This window comes from Pseudopodoces humilis, chromosome 3 (assembly GCF_049639895.1).
Source record: "Pseudopodoces humilis isolate 2021_Gansu_Grassland_sample_001 chromosome 3, ASM4963989v1, whole genome shotgun sequence".
Taxonomy (NCBI): Eukaryota; Metazoa; Chordata; class Aves; order Passeriformes; family Paridae; genus Pseudopodoces; species Pseudopodoces humilis.
In genome coordinates, this window is record NC_142202.1 from 34,397,532 (window position 1) to 34,415,035 (window position 17,504).

At 40.8% G+C, this 17,504-nt stretch overlaps 2 protein-coding genes across 2 annotated transcripts; one reads left to right on the forward strand and one right to left on the reverse strand.

Moving 5' to 3' along the window:
• The first annotated feature begins 5 nt into the window (after positions 1–5).
• CEBPZ (CCAAT enhancer binding protein zeta) lies at positions 6–15,334 on the forward strand. The gene is made up of 16 exons (XM_005526947.3): positions 6–195; positions 582–2,104; positions 3,145–3,376; positions 3,692–3,866; positions 4,498–4,586; positions 5,046–5,099; positions 5,805–5,907; positions 6,806–6,874; positions 8,521–8,587; positions 9,866–9,966; positions 11,309–11,366; positions 12,365–12,573; positions 13,576–13,659; positions 14,118–14,179; positions 14,266–14,347; positions 15,128–15,334. Exons 1-16 carry the CDS (start codon positions 37–39, stop codon positions 15,265–15,267), a joined length of 3,207 nt encoding a protein of 1,068 aa, XP_005527004.2. The 5' UTR covers positions 6–36; the 3' UTR covers positions 15,268–15,334.
• On the reverse strand, positions 14,981–17,444 carry CEBPZOS (CEBPZ opposite strand). Its single transcript, XM_088053424.1, has 4 exons — positions 17,318–17,444; positions 15,692–15,736; positions 15,347–15,430; positions 14,981–15,228 (listed from the first exon to the last, which is right to left on the reverse strand). Exons 1-3 carry the CDS (start codon positions 17,409–17,411, stop codon positions 15,348–15,350), a joined length of 222 nt encoding a protein of 73 aa, XP_087909550.1. The 5' UTR covers positions 17,412–17,444; the 3' UTR covers positions 14,981–15,228; position 15,347.
• Positions 17,445–17,504: the final 60 nt, after the last annotated feature.

The following is a 17,504-nucleotide window of genomic DNA, read 5'->3' on the forward strand; positions in this document are numbered from 1 at the left end:
CACGCGTGTGCGCGGCAGCTTTTCCGGCGGGCGGCGATGGCGGCGGCGCTCTGGGACTTCGGCGTGGGGGACCGGAGGAAGGCGGGCGGCGACAGCGGCGAGGAGGAGAGCGACGATGACGGTGATGAAGAAGCAGAAGGCGGAGATGCGGGAGAGTTCACGCTGGACGAGGTGCTGCGCCTCGGCGGCACCAAGGTAAGGAAGCGGGCGGGGGGGAGCGGAGCACGTGGCGGCCGGGACCCCCGTCCCGGGAAGGGCCCTTGCGGGGCGCCCGGTGCGCGGGGTCCCACGCTGATGGTGGGAACAAGTTCTTTGCTCAGGGGTGGTGAGGCACTGGGACAGGTTACCCAGAGAACTTGTGGATGCTCCATCCCTGGAGGTGCCCAAGGCCAGGCTGCGTGGGGCTCTGAGCAACCTGGTCTAGGGCAAGGTGTCCCTGAACACGTCAGGGGGGTTGGAGCTAGATGGTCTTTAAGGTCCCTCCCAACCCAAACCATTCAGGGATTCTGTGGAGAACCCTTGGGAGTTTTGGCAAACCTTGTACCAGACCTGCCCGTGACAGCTGTGTCCTGTCTCCGCAGCAAGATTATCTCATGCTGTGTGCCCTGGACGCGGAGGCCGAGATGGTGGACGGCGGCAAGAAGGACACGATCGATGACCTGAAGGAAGGGGAGCTGGAGGCGTTTGTCAGCTCTCTGGGGCTCAACAAGTATGCAAAGAGTTGCCTGGTGGTGGAGGGGGATGAGGATGATGATGGCGGCAGCAAGGAGAAGGAGAAGCCTCCAAAGAAAGAGAAAAGCAAGAAGGAAACAAATCGTCCTTCGCTAGAGGGGAAAACAGAAAAAAAAAAAGGAAAGGAAAAGGCAAGCAGTGTGAAAGACAGCAAGAAGAAGCAGTCTGGCGGTGATCAGGGCCAACAGCCTTCCGCAAAGAAGGAAAGGCTGGAAGATGATTTTGAATTTCATGCGAGGCAAGCAATCCTGATCAAACCGGGGGGCAAGTGGTATGATCTAGAATACAGCGGTGAATTCTCTCCTGAGCCACAGAATCAAACGCTTTTGTCCAAGTATAAGGCCCTGGCGCAAAAGCTGTATGAACATGAGACAGACCTGTTTAAGAATAAGACAGACTATCAGAAGGGGGCCTCTTCAGCGTGGATTAAAACTGTTGTGTCCTCGGGTACCTTGGCCGACAGGATGGCAGCGATGACCCTTCTCATCCAGGACAGTGCTGTCCACAGTCTCCAGTTCGTTGAGAACTTGATAAACCTCATAAAGAAAAAGGGCAGCAGGCAGCAGAGCCTTATGGCTTTAGATACTTTCAAGGAGCTTCTCATTACAGATATCTTACCAGACAATCGGAAATTGTGGTCTTTCTCGCAGCGACCGCTTAACAACATAGTGCAGATGTCGAGCGGCAACAAGGATTCAAGAGACAGGCGGTTGATACTTTGGTACTTTGAGCATCACCTGAAGCTGCAGATAGCAGAGTTTGTGCAGGCCTTGGAAACACTGAGCCATGATTGTCTGACAGCCACAAAATCCCGAGCGCTGGCAGTTTCCCATGAGCTGCTCTGTAACAAGCCCGAGCAGGAGAAAGCTCTGCTGGTTCTGCTGGTGAATAAACTGGGTGACCCTCAGAACAAGATTGCCACCAAAGCCTCTTACCTTTTAGAGACGTTACTTCACAAGCATCCAAATATGAAGGGAGTAGTGTGCAGTGAGGTGGAGAGGCTTTTGTACCGCTCAAACATCAATGTGAAAACTCAATATTATGCTATCTGCTTTCTAAATCAGATAGTCCTCAGTCATGAGGAAAGTGCATTGGCTAACAAGCTGATAACTTTGTACTTCTGCTTTTTCCGGAACTGTATTAAGAAAAAAGATGTTGAATCCAAAATGCTCAGTGCTCTTCTTTGTGGGGTAAACAGAGCTTACCCTTACGCTGAGACTGGTGATGAGAAAGTGAAAGAGCAAATGAACACCTTGTTCAAAGTTCTGCATCTTGTGAACTTCAGTACCAGTGTCCAGGCCCTGATGTTGCTGTTTCAGGTGATGGACTCTCAGCAGACTGTATCAGACAGGTACTATGCAGCGCTGTACAAGTAAGTGGCAGGTTTGCTTTTTTATATAGATTTCATTTTAAGAGGTAGTCACCATTAATTTAAAGGTGTAGAAATGCTTTGTTTTTAAGATCTTGCTAGTTTTGTTTTTTGTTGGCTAAAATTTCTGATGTTTTGTAGGAGCTGGAAGAAAATGCATGTGATTTCTTTGACTTAATATGGGGATAAAAACAAAAGGTAGTGATAGGCCCTGAGAACACAGATGCATTTCATCCTTTGCCACTCTTCTGGCGGCTTGCTTTACTTCCAGATGTTATTTAAAACTAATTGATAACTATTTCTTCTGAAATCACTTTTACAGGTAAAAGTAATTGTAAATTAGGCCTGTAAATAGCCTAAAATCTTGTTTCCTTTTTTTTTTTCCCCTTATTTTGAGGAGGAGGAATATTGTCTTAAATTTTTTAGATGATTTAATTTGTGTAGCTGGAAAGCCTCGTGTTATAAAAATACTGCTTTTTTCTTGTCCCAGCTGACTTAGATTCTTCATAGGATCCTTACAGGTTTCTGTTTCGATGACCAAAGGGAAGTTGCTGATTTTTTAAAAAGGGAATTCAGGTTCTTGGAGAATGTGCAGTGTATTCAAGGGCCTTACTGTGCCTGGCAGCCTGGAAAAAAACTGGAGCAGAAAATCAACTTGCCAGTACAAATGTCTGATCTGATTGTGAAGTGTGCTGATTTTTAACCATTTGCTGTTTATTTTTTTAAACATATGAACAAATCAGGTTAACATTGAATAACTCAAATTTCGCGACTGTTTTCAGTTGAGCTCAGTTTCTTGTTATTTTCTTGTAATATTTTGTTTACTGAGGCCATTTTTTTTGGTTTGTTTTTGAATCTTCAGTGTCTCATGGCAGCTCTTGACAGCTCAGGATCTTGATCTTAATGGTTTTGAGTACTGAGCAGCAAACTGTCACTAGTGTTTTAGCTGGCACTCTGAAAAATGTAGATAATTGCTGTTAATAGCAGTTGTTCTCTTGTGTCCATTGTGACAATCAGCAAAATTTCTCCTGTGTGTTCTACAGGAAGCTTCTAGATCCTGCTTTAGCAACCTGCTCCAAGCCATCCATGTTTCTAAATCTTGTCTATAAGTCTCTGAAGGCAGATGTCGTGTTGCGGCGTGTGAAGGCCTTTGTGAAGAGGCTACTTCAAGTCACTTGTGGACAAATGCCACCCTTCATTTGTGGAACCCTCTACCTTCTGTCTGAGCTTCTGAAAGTAAAACCAGAATTAAGGGTCCAGTTACAAGATCATGTGGTATAAGATGATTTCTTTATCTCATTGCTTTTTCAATAAGAGCTGTTTTCATAAGCACCTTTTCCTAACCTGTTTATTAATAACTATTTGTTAAGATGTTTCTTGAGGTGGGGAGGGACCATTGTAGTTGTGTGTTCTAAGGAGTAAAGTTCAATTTTAAGTGCTCTATCAAGGACAAAAATCTGTATTTCTTGAACATCAACCATCATTTGTTTAGATTTTATAAGTAGCTCAAGAACTTTATGTGCATTTTTCTAAAAAATCAGAGTAAATTTGGAAAGGTAAAGCTGTTTGCTAACGTTTTTTGTTTTTTAGGAGTCAGATGATGAAGAGTGCTTTAAGGATCAAGAAGAGGCTGAAGAGGATGAGGAAAAATTTGCAGATGCTGACAAAGAAGTAGAAGATGGAAAGAGAAGTACAATAGAAAGTTCTGCTAAAACAAGCAATTCAAATTCATCAGCCTCGTGGGTGCATCATCTGAATATGGGAGGTAAATCAGCAAGAAAATATATAATTTAGCAGCTAAGAGTCCATAACAGTGACATGTTGGTCAAGAGTTGTTGTATTAAATTAAGTGATTTAAACATTATATAAGTTTTTAAATTGAAGTTTGGTTGAAAGCAACCAGTCAGAGGAATTTATCTGTTACCTCAGCAGTGATGAAAAGACTCTATGACTAGTGTATTTCACTCGATGCAGTTTGTAATAAACACATTATTTGTGCCTTAGCTGTTAATAGGCTTGGAGTTCTTTGCTTCCATGTTCAAGCACCTTCCAAGCAGTATAGCCAAGGTTAGGATGTGCAGCTGCTCTCTGGCTTGTGAAGCCTGCTAGAACAGTTTGTCCAGCTTTGAACTTGTGCCCAGTTTCACTCCTCCCAGAAGGCTTCTGGAACAGGCCAGGGCTTTTCAGGGCCTTCCTTGGAAGCAGGCATGAATTTAGCTTGTGCACCTGATCTTACACTGTGAAGGGCAGCTGAATGCAGCCTTTTCCTGCTGCCAGATGAACCCCTGGCCTGTCCAGCTGGGAGTGATGGGCAGCATTACTCTTGTGGGGAAATGAGAATAATATTCTTGTAAAGTTGCCTGAGAAAATTTGTTTTGCATCCCTCCACCCTTCAGGCAGGAAGAGTGGAGCTTCCTATGATCCTATGCACCGAAGTCCTTTATACTGTGGTGCTGAAAGTACAAGCCTTTGGGAATTGAAGAAGGTAGGACATTCTTGCATTGCTGTTGATGTGTTTATAAGTGTGGCCCTTGTACGAGAGAGTAAAAAGAACTTGGTTATTCTTGAAGTAGCTACTTGAGTAACAACAGGAACGTTAAAGCTGACACACTGTTCAGCTTTTAGCTTGTGTATGTTCCATACAATACTGATATTCTTGAGTAGGGAATAGGAATCTTTTAAGTGGAGATTTGGACAACAATAATATTTTTTGACTATTGGATCTTAGCTTTGATAATTAAAGCTTTTTAGTGTTGACTTAAATAAAACTGTAGGTGAAAATTTATTTAATGCAGATAAAAGATCAGAACTGGAAGTTCTTCAGTAGCTAAAGTGCTTCATCAGCCTTGCACTACTATGTGTATGTCAGTTATCTGGTAAATCACAGAGTGGTCTTAGAACATATTTTGTAATTAGAAATAAATGACTGACTCATGTTTTTCAGCTTTCTGAACATTTTCATCCGTCTGTGGCCCTGTTTGCAAAAACAATTCTAGAAGTAAGTTCTTTTGCTAGCTTGTTGCTTTGAAGCTTGATACTTTATGTTAGGTGTCTTGCCATTTGAAAAAATACGTTATAAAGTCTCCTTGCACTTTGTGGGTAGCTGGCAGCTCTGTGGAACTCTATCATACTCTCAAATGCCAAGCTTTTAATGGAATTACAATGTTATATGTGAAGGAGACTGCTCACAAAAGTTTTAATTCAACTTAATTTAATTTAATTTCATGTAGGTATTATATGATTCTTAAAACTTGATTAGAGTTTTTTTGTATCTTTTTATTTTTTTTTTTTTAAATATGAGGAACTCTACTACAGTAACAAATTCTTTTTTAAATACTGTTGTGGTACCATGCCAAAACCACTCAAACTTTCACAAATATGTATTTAAAATATTTCTTTTTCATTTGACTATATGGTATTGAAATGATGTTGAGTATTAACTGCTGTTAGCACAGTACATTGCAAGGCAGTTTATCACTGAAACAAAGCAAAGGAGGTGTGGTTTAGTTAAGAAAATAGTGAAATTGCAAAAATTTCAGGTTTTTCAAACCAACCAGGTCAGGGTTATGTAGTATAGTATCCCCAAGTCTTTATCTTTTTAAAGTATGTTTTCATGTTGTTGAACTGATTGAGTCCTCTGTGTTTAGATGGTGTGTTTCTAAAATGAAAACTTCAGTGGTTTTTGGCTTTTTTCTTCTTTCAGGGAAATCACATTCAATACTCTGGTGACCCTTTGCAGGATTTCACATTAATGAGGTTCTTGGATCGCTTTGTGTACAGAAATCCCAAACTCAGCAAAGGCAAAGGTAGGCACATCTCTGTGCCATGTGGCTATAGCTGCTGTCCAAATTCTCACTCTCTCAGATTGGCCTTGCCAAGTGTTTGGGGTGCATGTGGTGGAAGAGAGGAATGAGATCAGTCTTCAGGGCTGTGAGAGAGATGTCTGCAACCCGGAACCAGCTGACAGTCACATCCTGCTGCCCCTCACATTGCAGTGCAGAACTGCTTATTGGCAGGAATGAGCAAGACACAGGGAGATGTAAACACTACATTGTGTAGAATGGTTGAGGCTAGAAGGGACCTCTGAATTCATGGGCTCAAGCAGAGACACCTAGAGTAGACTTTGCAGGTGACTTGAATGTCTCCAAGAGTGGAGACCACTCTGCCTCTCCGTGCAACTTGTGCCAGTGCACAGTTGCCCTCACAGTGAAAAAGTGTTTCCAGGTTTTCAGGTGGAGTCTCCTTTATCAACTTAGGGTTCTATCATGTGATTCTCTCCAGTGTGCCCATGTCTGCCTTGAACTGGAGAGCCCTGACCTGGGCATGGGGCTCCAAGTGTGGTCTGACAAGTGCCAGGAAAACCATCAGCCTTCTTTGCTGCAGGGACTCAGTGTTGGCTTATGGTCAACTGTGTGTCCACCAGGACTACCAGAGTGTTCTTAGCCAAGGAGCTTTCCAGCTGGGCAGCTCCCAGTGTATACTGGTACCTGGGGTTGTTCCTCCTTCAGTGAGGAAGGTTGTTAAATTCTTCCCCTTGTTAAATTGCAGGAGGTTTCTGTCAGCCCATTTCTCCATCCTCTTGAGGTCATTATGGATGGCAGCACAGCCCACTGGTCTGTCAGCCGCTCCTAACAGTTCTGTATCAATAGAATAATAAAATAACAATAAAATAAACATTCTTTTCTGATTTATATTCTGATGCAGAAAACACCAGCAGTGTGGTAATGCAGCCAAAGAAGAAGCAGTTTATGAAGGATATGCAAAATCTTGCAGGTAAGTTAGCCCCTTAAGTTAGTTAAGATTATGATGACTAAAAAATCGTTGGTTGGTTGATGTAGATGTGTCATCTGCACTGTCTGTGCTGTTTGTCGTAGCAATAAAAGAAGGTGCCGTCCATCAGGAGTGCAGTGGTCATGCCTGATGTTCAGGATCAGACCTCATCTTCTTGTAAAGATGTATAGAATCTTCACAGATGGAACATTGGATCTGTTGAATCATTTGAAGAAAAAATGATGCAGAGAGAGCAAATTATTCTATAGCCATTTTTATTCTGTTTATTATGATTGAAAAAATGGCTTAAATACCAGAAAAATGGATCTGTATAATTATTTAAATCACATTAAGTTCTTTCATTAAATGAAACGGATTACTTCATACAATGCCACAGCTGCAGCTGTTAGGATGAGTGTAAGGTATCTTTGGCACTGTTATTTTGCTAAGAGTCTTCCTGCCTCCAGAAATAAACTGCCTTTTATCCAATCCCACTGTTTCCAACAATCAAGAGTAGGATTTGGTGTAAGAACCAGCAGTTAAAAAAACAGAGCAAACAGAGTAAAACATGATACTTGAGGAAGAAGAGGTACCATCTTCTATGGTAGAGTCTCTGTAGCATTCCCAGGGATGTGCTTTTCCACCAGCTTTGGCTCTGTTGCGTTGCAAAGAGGTTGTAGTTATACAGATTAGTAAGTACTGATGTACTTTTGCGGCTGGTAAAGCTTAACAGAAATTTTAGCCTATGCACTCTACCACATTCTTTAGTTTATTCTCAGTTGAAGGAGCAGACTAAGGATTTAGGACAGAATCTGGGGAATTTAAGTGTTTTACAAATGAAACATGATACAAAAATAGGGATATATTAATATGGCTACAGAAGTCTACAGTTGTTGCATGTAGCTGATTTCTGCTGAGGTGTAGGGAGCTGAGATTGAAAATCCTCTGGTACCTTGTACTGTTAATTTGAAGAGTCCTTCTGTGAGCGTGCTAATCTGGCTTCAGAAACTTGGACCCGTGTCACTTAGAAATTATTGTAATCCGTGCCCACTGAGATAACCCCTAGCCTTTCTTCTTTTGATTTAGTTTTGAGCAGGTGGGAAGGGGAATGTGAGAGGGTAAAAAGCTCCTCCACAGGATTCCTGGTCATTACCTTAGTTGATCTGCCTTTGCATTGTCATATTTTGCCTCAGTTCCTCAGAAATGGAGGCAAGTGGAGGCTTGATCCCTTCCTCAGTGTGTTCAGCTGGCGCATGCTCTGCAGCTCCTGACAAGCATTTCTGCTGCCAGGGAACTGTATATTCAGTGTTCTAGTGCATGGCAGCAAGTTCATCTTACTCCCCACTTTCTTTCCCGTTACTGTTTTAAATGTTTTCCTGCTGTAGGTGATTGTGTCCCCCTGCCTTGCTGATACATAACAGAACCTGGTTAGGGCTGTGCCACTGGAGTTTTTCCAGAGGGTCTTTTCCATACTTCACAGTGCAGTACTATATAGGCACTGTGTTAGTTGGAAGAGGTTTTCAGAAAAGCTCCCCATTATTGAATGAATGACACTGTGTGTCTGCTTCTGTCTGTGTGTGCTGCTTAGCCTCTGGAAAGAATAACCAGCATTTCAACTTGGGGTAAAATCAGTTATTTTGTTTTTGCAGTCAACAGTAAGGAATTCCGGGCCAAAGACGAAAGCAAAATCCCAGTAGATGAAGTGTTCTTTCACAGGTAATGGAATACCTGTGAATGTTCATTTTAAGTGTTGTTTTTTTGATGCAATACCATTAAAGCCCACTGCATTTTGTTAGTATTCTCTGGTATTTAAAGCATTTGCAAGTTTTGGTTGATTTGAGTGACTTAAGATGATAGTGCTTTTCTTAGACATAATTTTAACATTTGTCAAAAGCACTTAGGAGAGAGTATCACCTACAAACAACAGCAATTTGGGATTGTAGTTTAAGTCAATTAAGTAAGCTGACATTATAATAGAGAAGTCTTAAGTAATGGGTAATAATGAATATTTTGTGGGTTGTAATTCTTATGCATTAGAGGTATATATAATGAAAGCTGGAATATAGCTTATGTTATTAGCATCAAAGCTTATTAGAATGGAACAAAGCAAAAGAAAGTCAGAGCAGCTACTTTTCAGAGTATTTAGTTTTTTATTACTTATAGTTCTTCTTGTTTCTTTGAATTTCCTTTGAGATTATGATATTAAAATGCACTTGTAGTACTAAAATTGAAGTGATATGCATTTGGCAAAGATTTGTTTTTATTAGATCAAAATACTGATTACCTATGTCTCCTTAGGAAATTATTATTTGAATTAACTTCATTTATTATAAATTATTGATACTATAATTGAGGAATATACTACTAATAAATAAATAAAATAGTGGTGTTAGTTTTGAGATTAAAGAGATTAAAAACATGCTCCTGTCTGAAAAGTTAACAGTATCGTTACATTGAAGATGGCTGAAACTGAGATGGTACATTTAAAGTCTTACGTAAAAAATACTCTTTTGTATATGGTCAAGATTGCCTTCTGTGTTTGGTGGTTCTTTGACATGAAATGAAGGTGAATAAAGCTGACAGAAGATAAAACTAAGACCCAAAAGAAGCGGGCTGTGTGAGAAAAATTAATAAAACTTGATTGGTGAATGTCTTCTTTATTTTTCCCAATTATAATCAAATTTAATTTGATCCTTTCTTCCTTCTCAGCTTAAGGCGGATTTTTACATCTTTGTGGTGCACTTAAATAAATTCATTATGTTAACAATAACTTCTGCCACATTTGGCCAGTGAAATTTCATTGTTTTAAATATTACAGTAGTGAATGAGTTTTTGAAAAACAACAGAAGTATAAATCTCTTGATTTTAGATGTGTTTGAAACCATCAGTTTTCAACTGGCAACATACATGGAAAACAATTTGCAGGTTTTTTTAATTAAAAAAGTCATAAAGATCATCTGTGATTTTGTATCTGAGAGCAATATATTATTTCAGATTTTATTCAAAGTTCGATACAAAGAGAGAGAAACAGAAGCGTCTGGATGATGAAGAAAGTGTGGAAGATGTGGATGATGATGAATTTGAAAGAGCATTGGGTAAGGCTGTGTTCTTGCAGTAACTACCCCAGTGTTCCCAGATTTTTCAAATTATTAGTTTATCCTTTTTATAGTTCATGTTGTGTAAAAGAACCAGATAGAGGAATGTGGGAGTGGGAGAAAATTTGCTTTCCAGTTGCTCTTTGTGCTACTGCAGACAGCAGTTCCTGTTATCTGCTGTGTGAGCCAGCTGGGTGGTCATTTGTAAAAGCGGCCTTGCTCCCACCAGGGCAATAGGCAGCTTGTTTGAGGGGCTGGAAATTGTCTGATTTTGAACTTACACTTATGAGTAGTAGTTCATGCCCTTTTGTTCTTTTCCTAATGTAGTCTGAGTAACCTCTTCTAACAGCATGTAACATTTACCTCTAATTTTTCTTTACTGCTTGGCCTTTTTCAGTCTTGATTACAGTTTCTCTCATCATTTCTAATGTCTTTCGTGAGTTCACTAAGGTCATTGGTAAACTTCTGCAGTAGCCTTAGCTATTCCTGTAGCACATACTTTGCTTTGGAATTAGTGTATGATTTCTTCCAGAATGTAAATTTGTTAGTGTACCAGAAAATGTCCATTATTTTAAATTTTACTTATATGTATTTAAAAAAAAAAACAATACGGTTAACTCTCCATAACTGTTTTGTACATATTTTGAGAGAAAGCTAAATTATTTTATCAGGGTTCTTAGTGACTCAATTAATGTGGTCTTAGTTGTGACAAGAATCTGTTACTAATTTAATTTGTCTTCTATTAGTACTTCTAATGATAATTTGCTTCATAAATTCAGAAGCTTAAAATAATGACCCTATATCTGAAAACTGGATATTTTGCAGTGCTAGAATCATAGAATAGTTTGGGTTGGAAGGACCTTAAAGATCATCTCATTCCATTCCTCTTGCCGTGGGCAGAGACACCTCCCACAAGACCAGGTTGCTCAGAGCTCCATCCAACCTGACCTTAAACACTTTCAGGGATGGGGCATCCACAGCTTCTCTGGTCAACTGTTCTAGTGCCTTACTACCCTCACAGTAAAGAATTTTTTCCTGATACCTAATCTAAACTCTGTTTCAGTTTGAAGCCATTCCCCCTTGTCCTGGCACTACATGCCCTTGGAAGAAGTCCCTCTCCATCTCACTTGTAGCATCCTTTAGGTACTGGAAGGCCTCAATAAGGTCACCCTGAAGTCTTCTCTTCTCCAGGTTGGACAACTTCTGTGCTAGGAGAGGTGCTCCAGCTCTCTGGTTGTCTTTGTGGCCCTCCTCTGGACTTTCTCCCAACAGGTCTATGTACTTGCTAGATGCAATGACTTGCATATTTCTTTGTTGTAATAACATTTTTCTTTCTCCCCAGATACTTTTGAAGCTGCTGATAATGCTGTTGTTGGCCAGGATGACCTTGATTTTGCTGGGTAAGACTTCAGATTAGTTCTTAATCCTCTTGTCTAATATCTACATAGAGTTTTACTCTGTAAAACTAGATAGACCTTTTTCAGAATGACTCAGACTATTACCTTGCAAAAAAGGCATTATCAATTTTACACTGAGTTATGCAGGTTTTCTACATGTCCCGTAATAGTTCATGATGACCTTGGTATGCCTATAGTCCTTAAATGAGACCTGTAGTCTTTGATTATCTTAATTAATTAATTAATTGTTTATTGGAGTGACCCAGTAAGCAGTGTAAAATTTTATTTTTCATTGTCTCAGGTCTCAATCTATTTTGTACTGAGTACAAAAGGAAGTAGAATGAGGCAGAATGGCACTGCTGCCGTAAGGACTGGTTGTAACTGGACCTAACAGAGTTAATAAGCTTTGTGAGATCCAGAGTCACAGAGCTCAATTCTCCTGAAGTCAGCACTTTGATTAATCGTAGCGTCATTTAGGTGGGAAAGGACCTTTAGGTTCATCAAGTCCAATTGTAAATGATTAAGTAGCTTCTGTTTTACTCAAAGTATCTGTAACGCAGGGTTTGAATTTGTACAGAGACCTTTTTTCCTTGAGGTGACAGCAGAATTAAAGTCTAAAGTACTTGTGAAACCTGAAACATTTTTGTGATCTTGACTGGTGTTTAATAGAGCAGTCTGTGTGTTTTGCAGAAAAGACTTTCTGAAAAGGAGCAAACACACAGAGGAGATAAAATACTGAAGCTGTCATTTCTACTGATTTCAGAACAGGATTCTCTCCATTCTTCTTCAAATGGTTGACTTTTATAATGCAACTGCCTATACTAATGTTGAAAAAATACCTGAGTGTATAATATGTATATTTTAGGTTGCAGCCTACATTTGCAGTAGTTTGCAATGATGTTGAACTTTCCTAACATAGTGTTTGCCAGTAGATACATGTGATCTAGATGCAAACAGTATTTTTCCAGATGAAACGCTAAGCTTGTTACATCTTCTTTTAGTAATATAAAAAAAAATCCCAAAGGAGGCAAGAAAGGCCAAGGTGGTAAAGGATCTGGTGCTGACTGGGAGGATTCTGATGATGAAGATGACTTCAGCGATCTGGATGATGAGGAAGTCTCCTTAGGAAGTATGGAGGAAGACTTTGATGAGGATATGGATGAAGAGGGAGGTGTATTTATGGATGTGTCTGAAGATGATAACGACCTAGGTAAAGTGCCATTTGTTACCAAAAAACAAGAAGAAAAAGCTTTAAAAATAGGTTATCTAATATGCAACTAGATATGCAAATTCCAGTTTAGTTACCTAGGTGGGAAGTTTGGCTTTTAAGCGAAGAAATGGCAAGTCCTTCTCTGTACAGTGAAGTCTTAAGAGAAGCATTTCCTGGCACAGTCTCCTAGGTGAGAGTGGGAATTAGGCATCTGCGTATAAAAACTTCCAAATGAGATATGTTTCTTTCATGTTGAAAATTGGCATAACAACAGTAGCTTTATACACAAATAACTGGCTTCAGTAGGCAGAAATGTTAGAAGAGCTCAAGAAGAAAAATAAAAACTCTGGTAATTGGTAATTTTTGTATTTGTTTCGACATAGTTAATGCTGATTTTCTGTTTAGATGAACTTTTATAGAAATGTCTGTCTTACAAATAACAGCTTACTCTTGTAATACAGCTGTGCACTCAAGTTTTTACTACCACTGTAGTAGTAACTGATTCTTGTACCTGCATGCTTTTATTTTTTCACCTGAAAAGCAGTTAACACAGAATAGAGTGCATGTGCCTGGAGAAGCAGAGATTAATGGAGTATTTCAATGAATAACTAAAGGTCACAGGAAGATGACTGAGGGTAGAGGAGGTAAACTGTTTGTACAGTTGTTAACACAGTCTTTAATGAGATTATTATTTCACCAAACTTACCATGCAGTCATTCGAGGTTAACTTAACGCCTGCTTTTAGCTTTTGTTATTTTATGTATCATAATGTCATTCCCTTCTAGTGCTGTGGAAAAGACATAAAGAACAGCACACCACAGACCAATTTTTAACTGTCCAGCTTGAGGAAATACTAAATTTGCTTGTGTGCACTGCCTTTTAAAGATTTGGACCGTTATGACAAATATGCCTAAAAAGGAATTTTAGTCTCTGCTGCACTTTATATACTCGTACATGGTGTGAAAATTGGAGACTGATGTATTTGGATTTTTTTCCTATCAGACTCAAACAATGACGTGCAACTGAAATCCATTAGTAAAAAGGGCAAGAAAAAGAAAGATACTAATTTTGCGGGATCACTGGAAGGTAAGAAAACACTGACATGAAACCTTAACACAAATAAAATAGTCCAAAACTTTTGGAATGGAGGGATCTACTACAGTAGATTGTCACATTTTGGATCTAGGTGCAGATTTGAATAAACCATAAATGAAAAAGAGGTTGTCCCCCAACCAGCATAATTCAGAGTAACAATCTTCTGTTGAAGACGTGAGAATTGAAGGAGGAATTGTGAAGAAGGATGGAGTTGTACTGGTGATTTGTGCATCTCTTACTCCTGATGCGCAGATTTGTGCTATTTAATTCTTGGTTGGAAACTTTTTTCCCTTTTCTTTTAAGGGAGGTGGGGAACAAAGATTTCCAGCATTCCTAATTCAGATGATCTCATTAAAAATTCTAAAAATTTGAAACGTGGTAAAACTTTATTTTAGTGTCTTTGGGGACTTGAAGTTGTGTTTCATAAGAATAATACTTTGTGTTTCAAGGACCCAGACAAGGAAAGAAGAGAAAACTCCAAGATGCTGGTATACTGGCATCTGCAGAAGAGGTGAGTTTGATCAGTGCTTAACAGAAAGTGATCAAGCATTTTACCTGTTGCTTTGTAACAGAATACTAAAATTTCTCTCTTTAAAGTTTGGCTATCTGCTGGATGAAAATGCTGGGTCTAAGTTTGACAATATTGGAATGAACGCCATGGCCAACAGAGATAATGCAAGTAAGTACACGCTGCAAGTAGCAGGCAGTTGTAATGCTGAGACCCACTTCTTTCCCTTCAGGTTCTGTACATGAAAAGATGAACCACCTTTAACTGGAATACAGGGTCAGGAACCACACAGCAGGGACAGTAGCTCAACATCAGTAAGACATGATATTTTTCTCCAGTGACAAGAGATTCCCAGCACTAAATATTAACTGGGAGTAGTGGAGTGAATAAAGCTTCAGAAAAGAGGGAGAGGCTGTCATTGGCCCTTTCACACCGTAAATAGAGACAGGCAGGATGCTCTTTGTCAAGCATCTGTGTGAATTCTGCTCAGGTAAAGCGTCCTTGATTCCTTGGGAAGGCATAAGGTATTGCTGTCTTTCCCTACCTCTTGGACTGTGTCCTTGCAGTATCAGTAAAGCAGAAAGTAGTTTTCCCAAAATAATTCTGATGAATTACATGTGTATATGTTGGTTGAATAAAGCTTTGTAAAGCTTTTACAAGTCTTGCTGGTGTCACCTGAAAAACGTTAGGAGCACTCAAACACTACTCCGGACGCAAATGTGTCTAGCATTAGTAAAATACAAAGTAATGTGTAAAATTCTAAGATGGTAGGGTTTGTTTTGTGAAATGAAAAAAACCCACAGCTTTCTCAAAAAAAAAAGAGGCAGTCTGGACTTTATTAACTTTTATAAATACAGTAGTCAAATTTTAACTTTTACATGATTCATCTGTATGCCATATCATGGTCAGAGGTATCCATCGGCTCCTTATTTCTCACCTTGCCTCCTACAGATGTCAAACAGATCCAATGGGAAATAGAGCGTGACAAGTGGCTTCACAACAGGGATGTGAAAAGCATCATCAAAAAGAAGAAACAGTTCAGGCACAGAGGGCTGAAAAACAAGTACAAAGGCAAGAAATCAAGACGATGAACTGGACGTCTTGATGTGGACATTTTAAAAATAATTATTCTTAAATAGTTTTTTTTATTTAATCACACATCTTTCTTACTTCAGTTCTTGCTGCTTAACCATGTCATCTGGTCATTCTCCCTTATGCCATGAATTCCAGACCACTCATTGGATTTGTAATAAACTGAAAAATAGGAAAATCCATGTCAGCTCTAAGTTAGACATATCTGTCAAGCAGCCCCTTTGTGGCTAGTTTTATTCAGTGTATAACCCTCCAGCTCTGAGATCTCTATCCAACAGCCTGACACTCCAGCCATGCCTTAACAATAAAAACTTCTGCAGTGTCTCTCGGGGAAAGTTTTAAGCTAGCCTAAGATCGGTTTTATATATTAAGATGCAACATAAGCTTCAGCCATCCTTCTGAAGCCAACAACTACAAACTCACCTTCCAGAATTGATGGAAACCTCTTCTGCATTGTGTATCTGAAATCTGACAAGAAAGATAAATTACTTTCCCAGCATATATTAACATGAATAATTAAACACACTATTTTTCTTACTTGATTTATCAAAATTTGTTTGAGCTCTTTAGTTACAGCCACCATTAAATAATGTGGTAGGAATTTATTTATTTAAAATAATTTGAGAGACTTTATTCAGGTTACTCATATGTGCAGCCCCATCATCACAGCATTTTCTGAGCTTCCTCACAATTGCGATAACCCAGTCCAAGCTACAGATTCTCAGGAAGCTGCACGCCTCTCATAGACTGACATGCAGATAAAACCAGGGAAAATTGCTTTGTTTCCCTGTGCAGATTTAGATGTTCACCGACTCATTCCATGGGCCGCTCTGACAACTCAGTAGAAAATCACAACAGGTTTATGCTATTTTAATTATTTACAGCAGCTCATAAAAGGATGTTACCCATTCTAGTACTAACATAAAGAAAACAAGAAAAGCCTCACTGAGTACCCTGAGCTGTTTGATTAGCTCACTGCACCATACAGAACTGAAGTCGAAGAAAATATGCAAATACATTTAAGAACTAGGACTTAGAACTGAAAAAGATGAGAAAAAAAACCCCCAAAGATGGACGCCAAGCACCAAGTTACAACAGGCTGACAACATCTCCTCTGTCTTTTTGTTATATGTATTTTCTAATAAAAATGCAAAGATGGCTGAAATTTAACAGCCTGACATCATCTGGGTCTTGGAAAACAAATGGAAACTGATGTGTAGGTGAAGCTCAGCTTGCACTTGTCATGAAGACCACACCATTGCTGAAATCAGTGTACTCCTGCCCTCCCAGCCAAAGCAGCAGTGCGTTTTGGCTCGCCCTGACCCTGCAGGTTGCAGGACAGGCTCTTTTCCTGCAGGGACACGGATCTGTCTAACCAGTGCTGCACCCTGCAGAGCCCTGCATGCAAAGTAAGGCCGCTGCTCTGCAGGGCAAACCTTGTAACCAAACTGGTGCTTTGCTTATTTTCTCTCTGTTAGCTGGGCAAGGAGTCCGAAGTCTACGAGACCGGAGGGACTGAAGCTAAATAATCCGGGAGACGAGGCTGGCCACCTCTTGCCAGCCGGGTCTGTCGTCAGCCTGGCAAATGTCAAACCGCAGAGGCTGCGAGACCCAGACACAGCCGGGGCATTCCTCCAAGGGCTCAACACCAGATGCCTGAAACAGGACTGATCAATTCCTGCCTCATTTGCAGACAGCCTCTCTCCCTTTTAATTCCTTATCTGGCCCGCTGCCGTCACTGTAAAACCGCGCAGGATTCCTCATTTTTCCTGGTGTGTTCGCGTGCTGCGCGAAGTCCCGAAGGATTGCTCGCGGGTTCGGGTTTGTAAAACTACAACAGCAGCTCGTTCTTCGGAGGTAAATCCTAGAGGGTCCGCCCAACAAACCACCCCCGTGTGCCTGCACTCACCCAAGCCGAACTCCTGACCCCACGCGGCAGCATTTCCTTACAGAGCCCGGCATTACGCGGTTCTCCCCACACGGAGGAGCCTCCCCTGCCTGCCCACCCCCGTCCCCGTCGGGGCGCGGCCCCCGCCCGCCCCGCCGCACCTTGGCTGCGGTCCATGGCGCGGTAGAGCAGGAGGGCGCCGAGCAGCCCCGCCGCCTCCAGCAGCAGCAGCCCCCTCAGGGTGCGCCGCGCCATGGCCGGGGCTCGGCGCCTTCCGCCGCCCGCAGCGCTGCGCAGGCGCCGCCGCCCCTCGGCCTCACGGCCCCGTCATGGCCGCCCGGCAGCGAG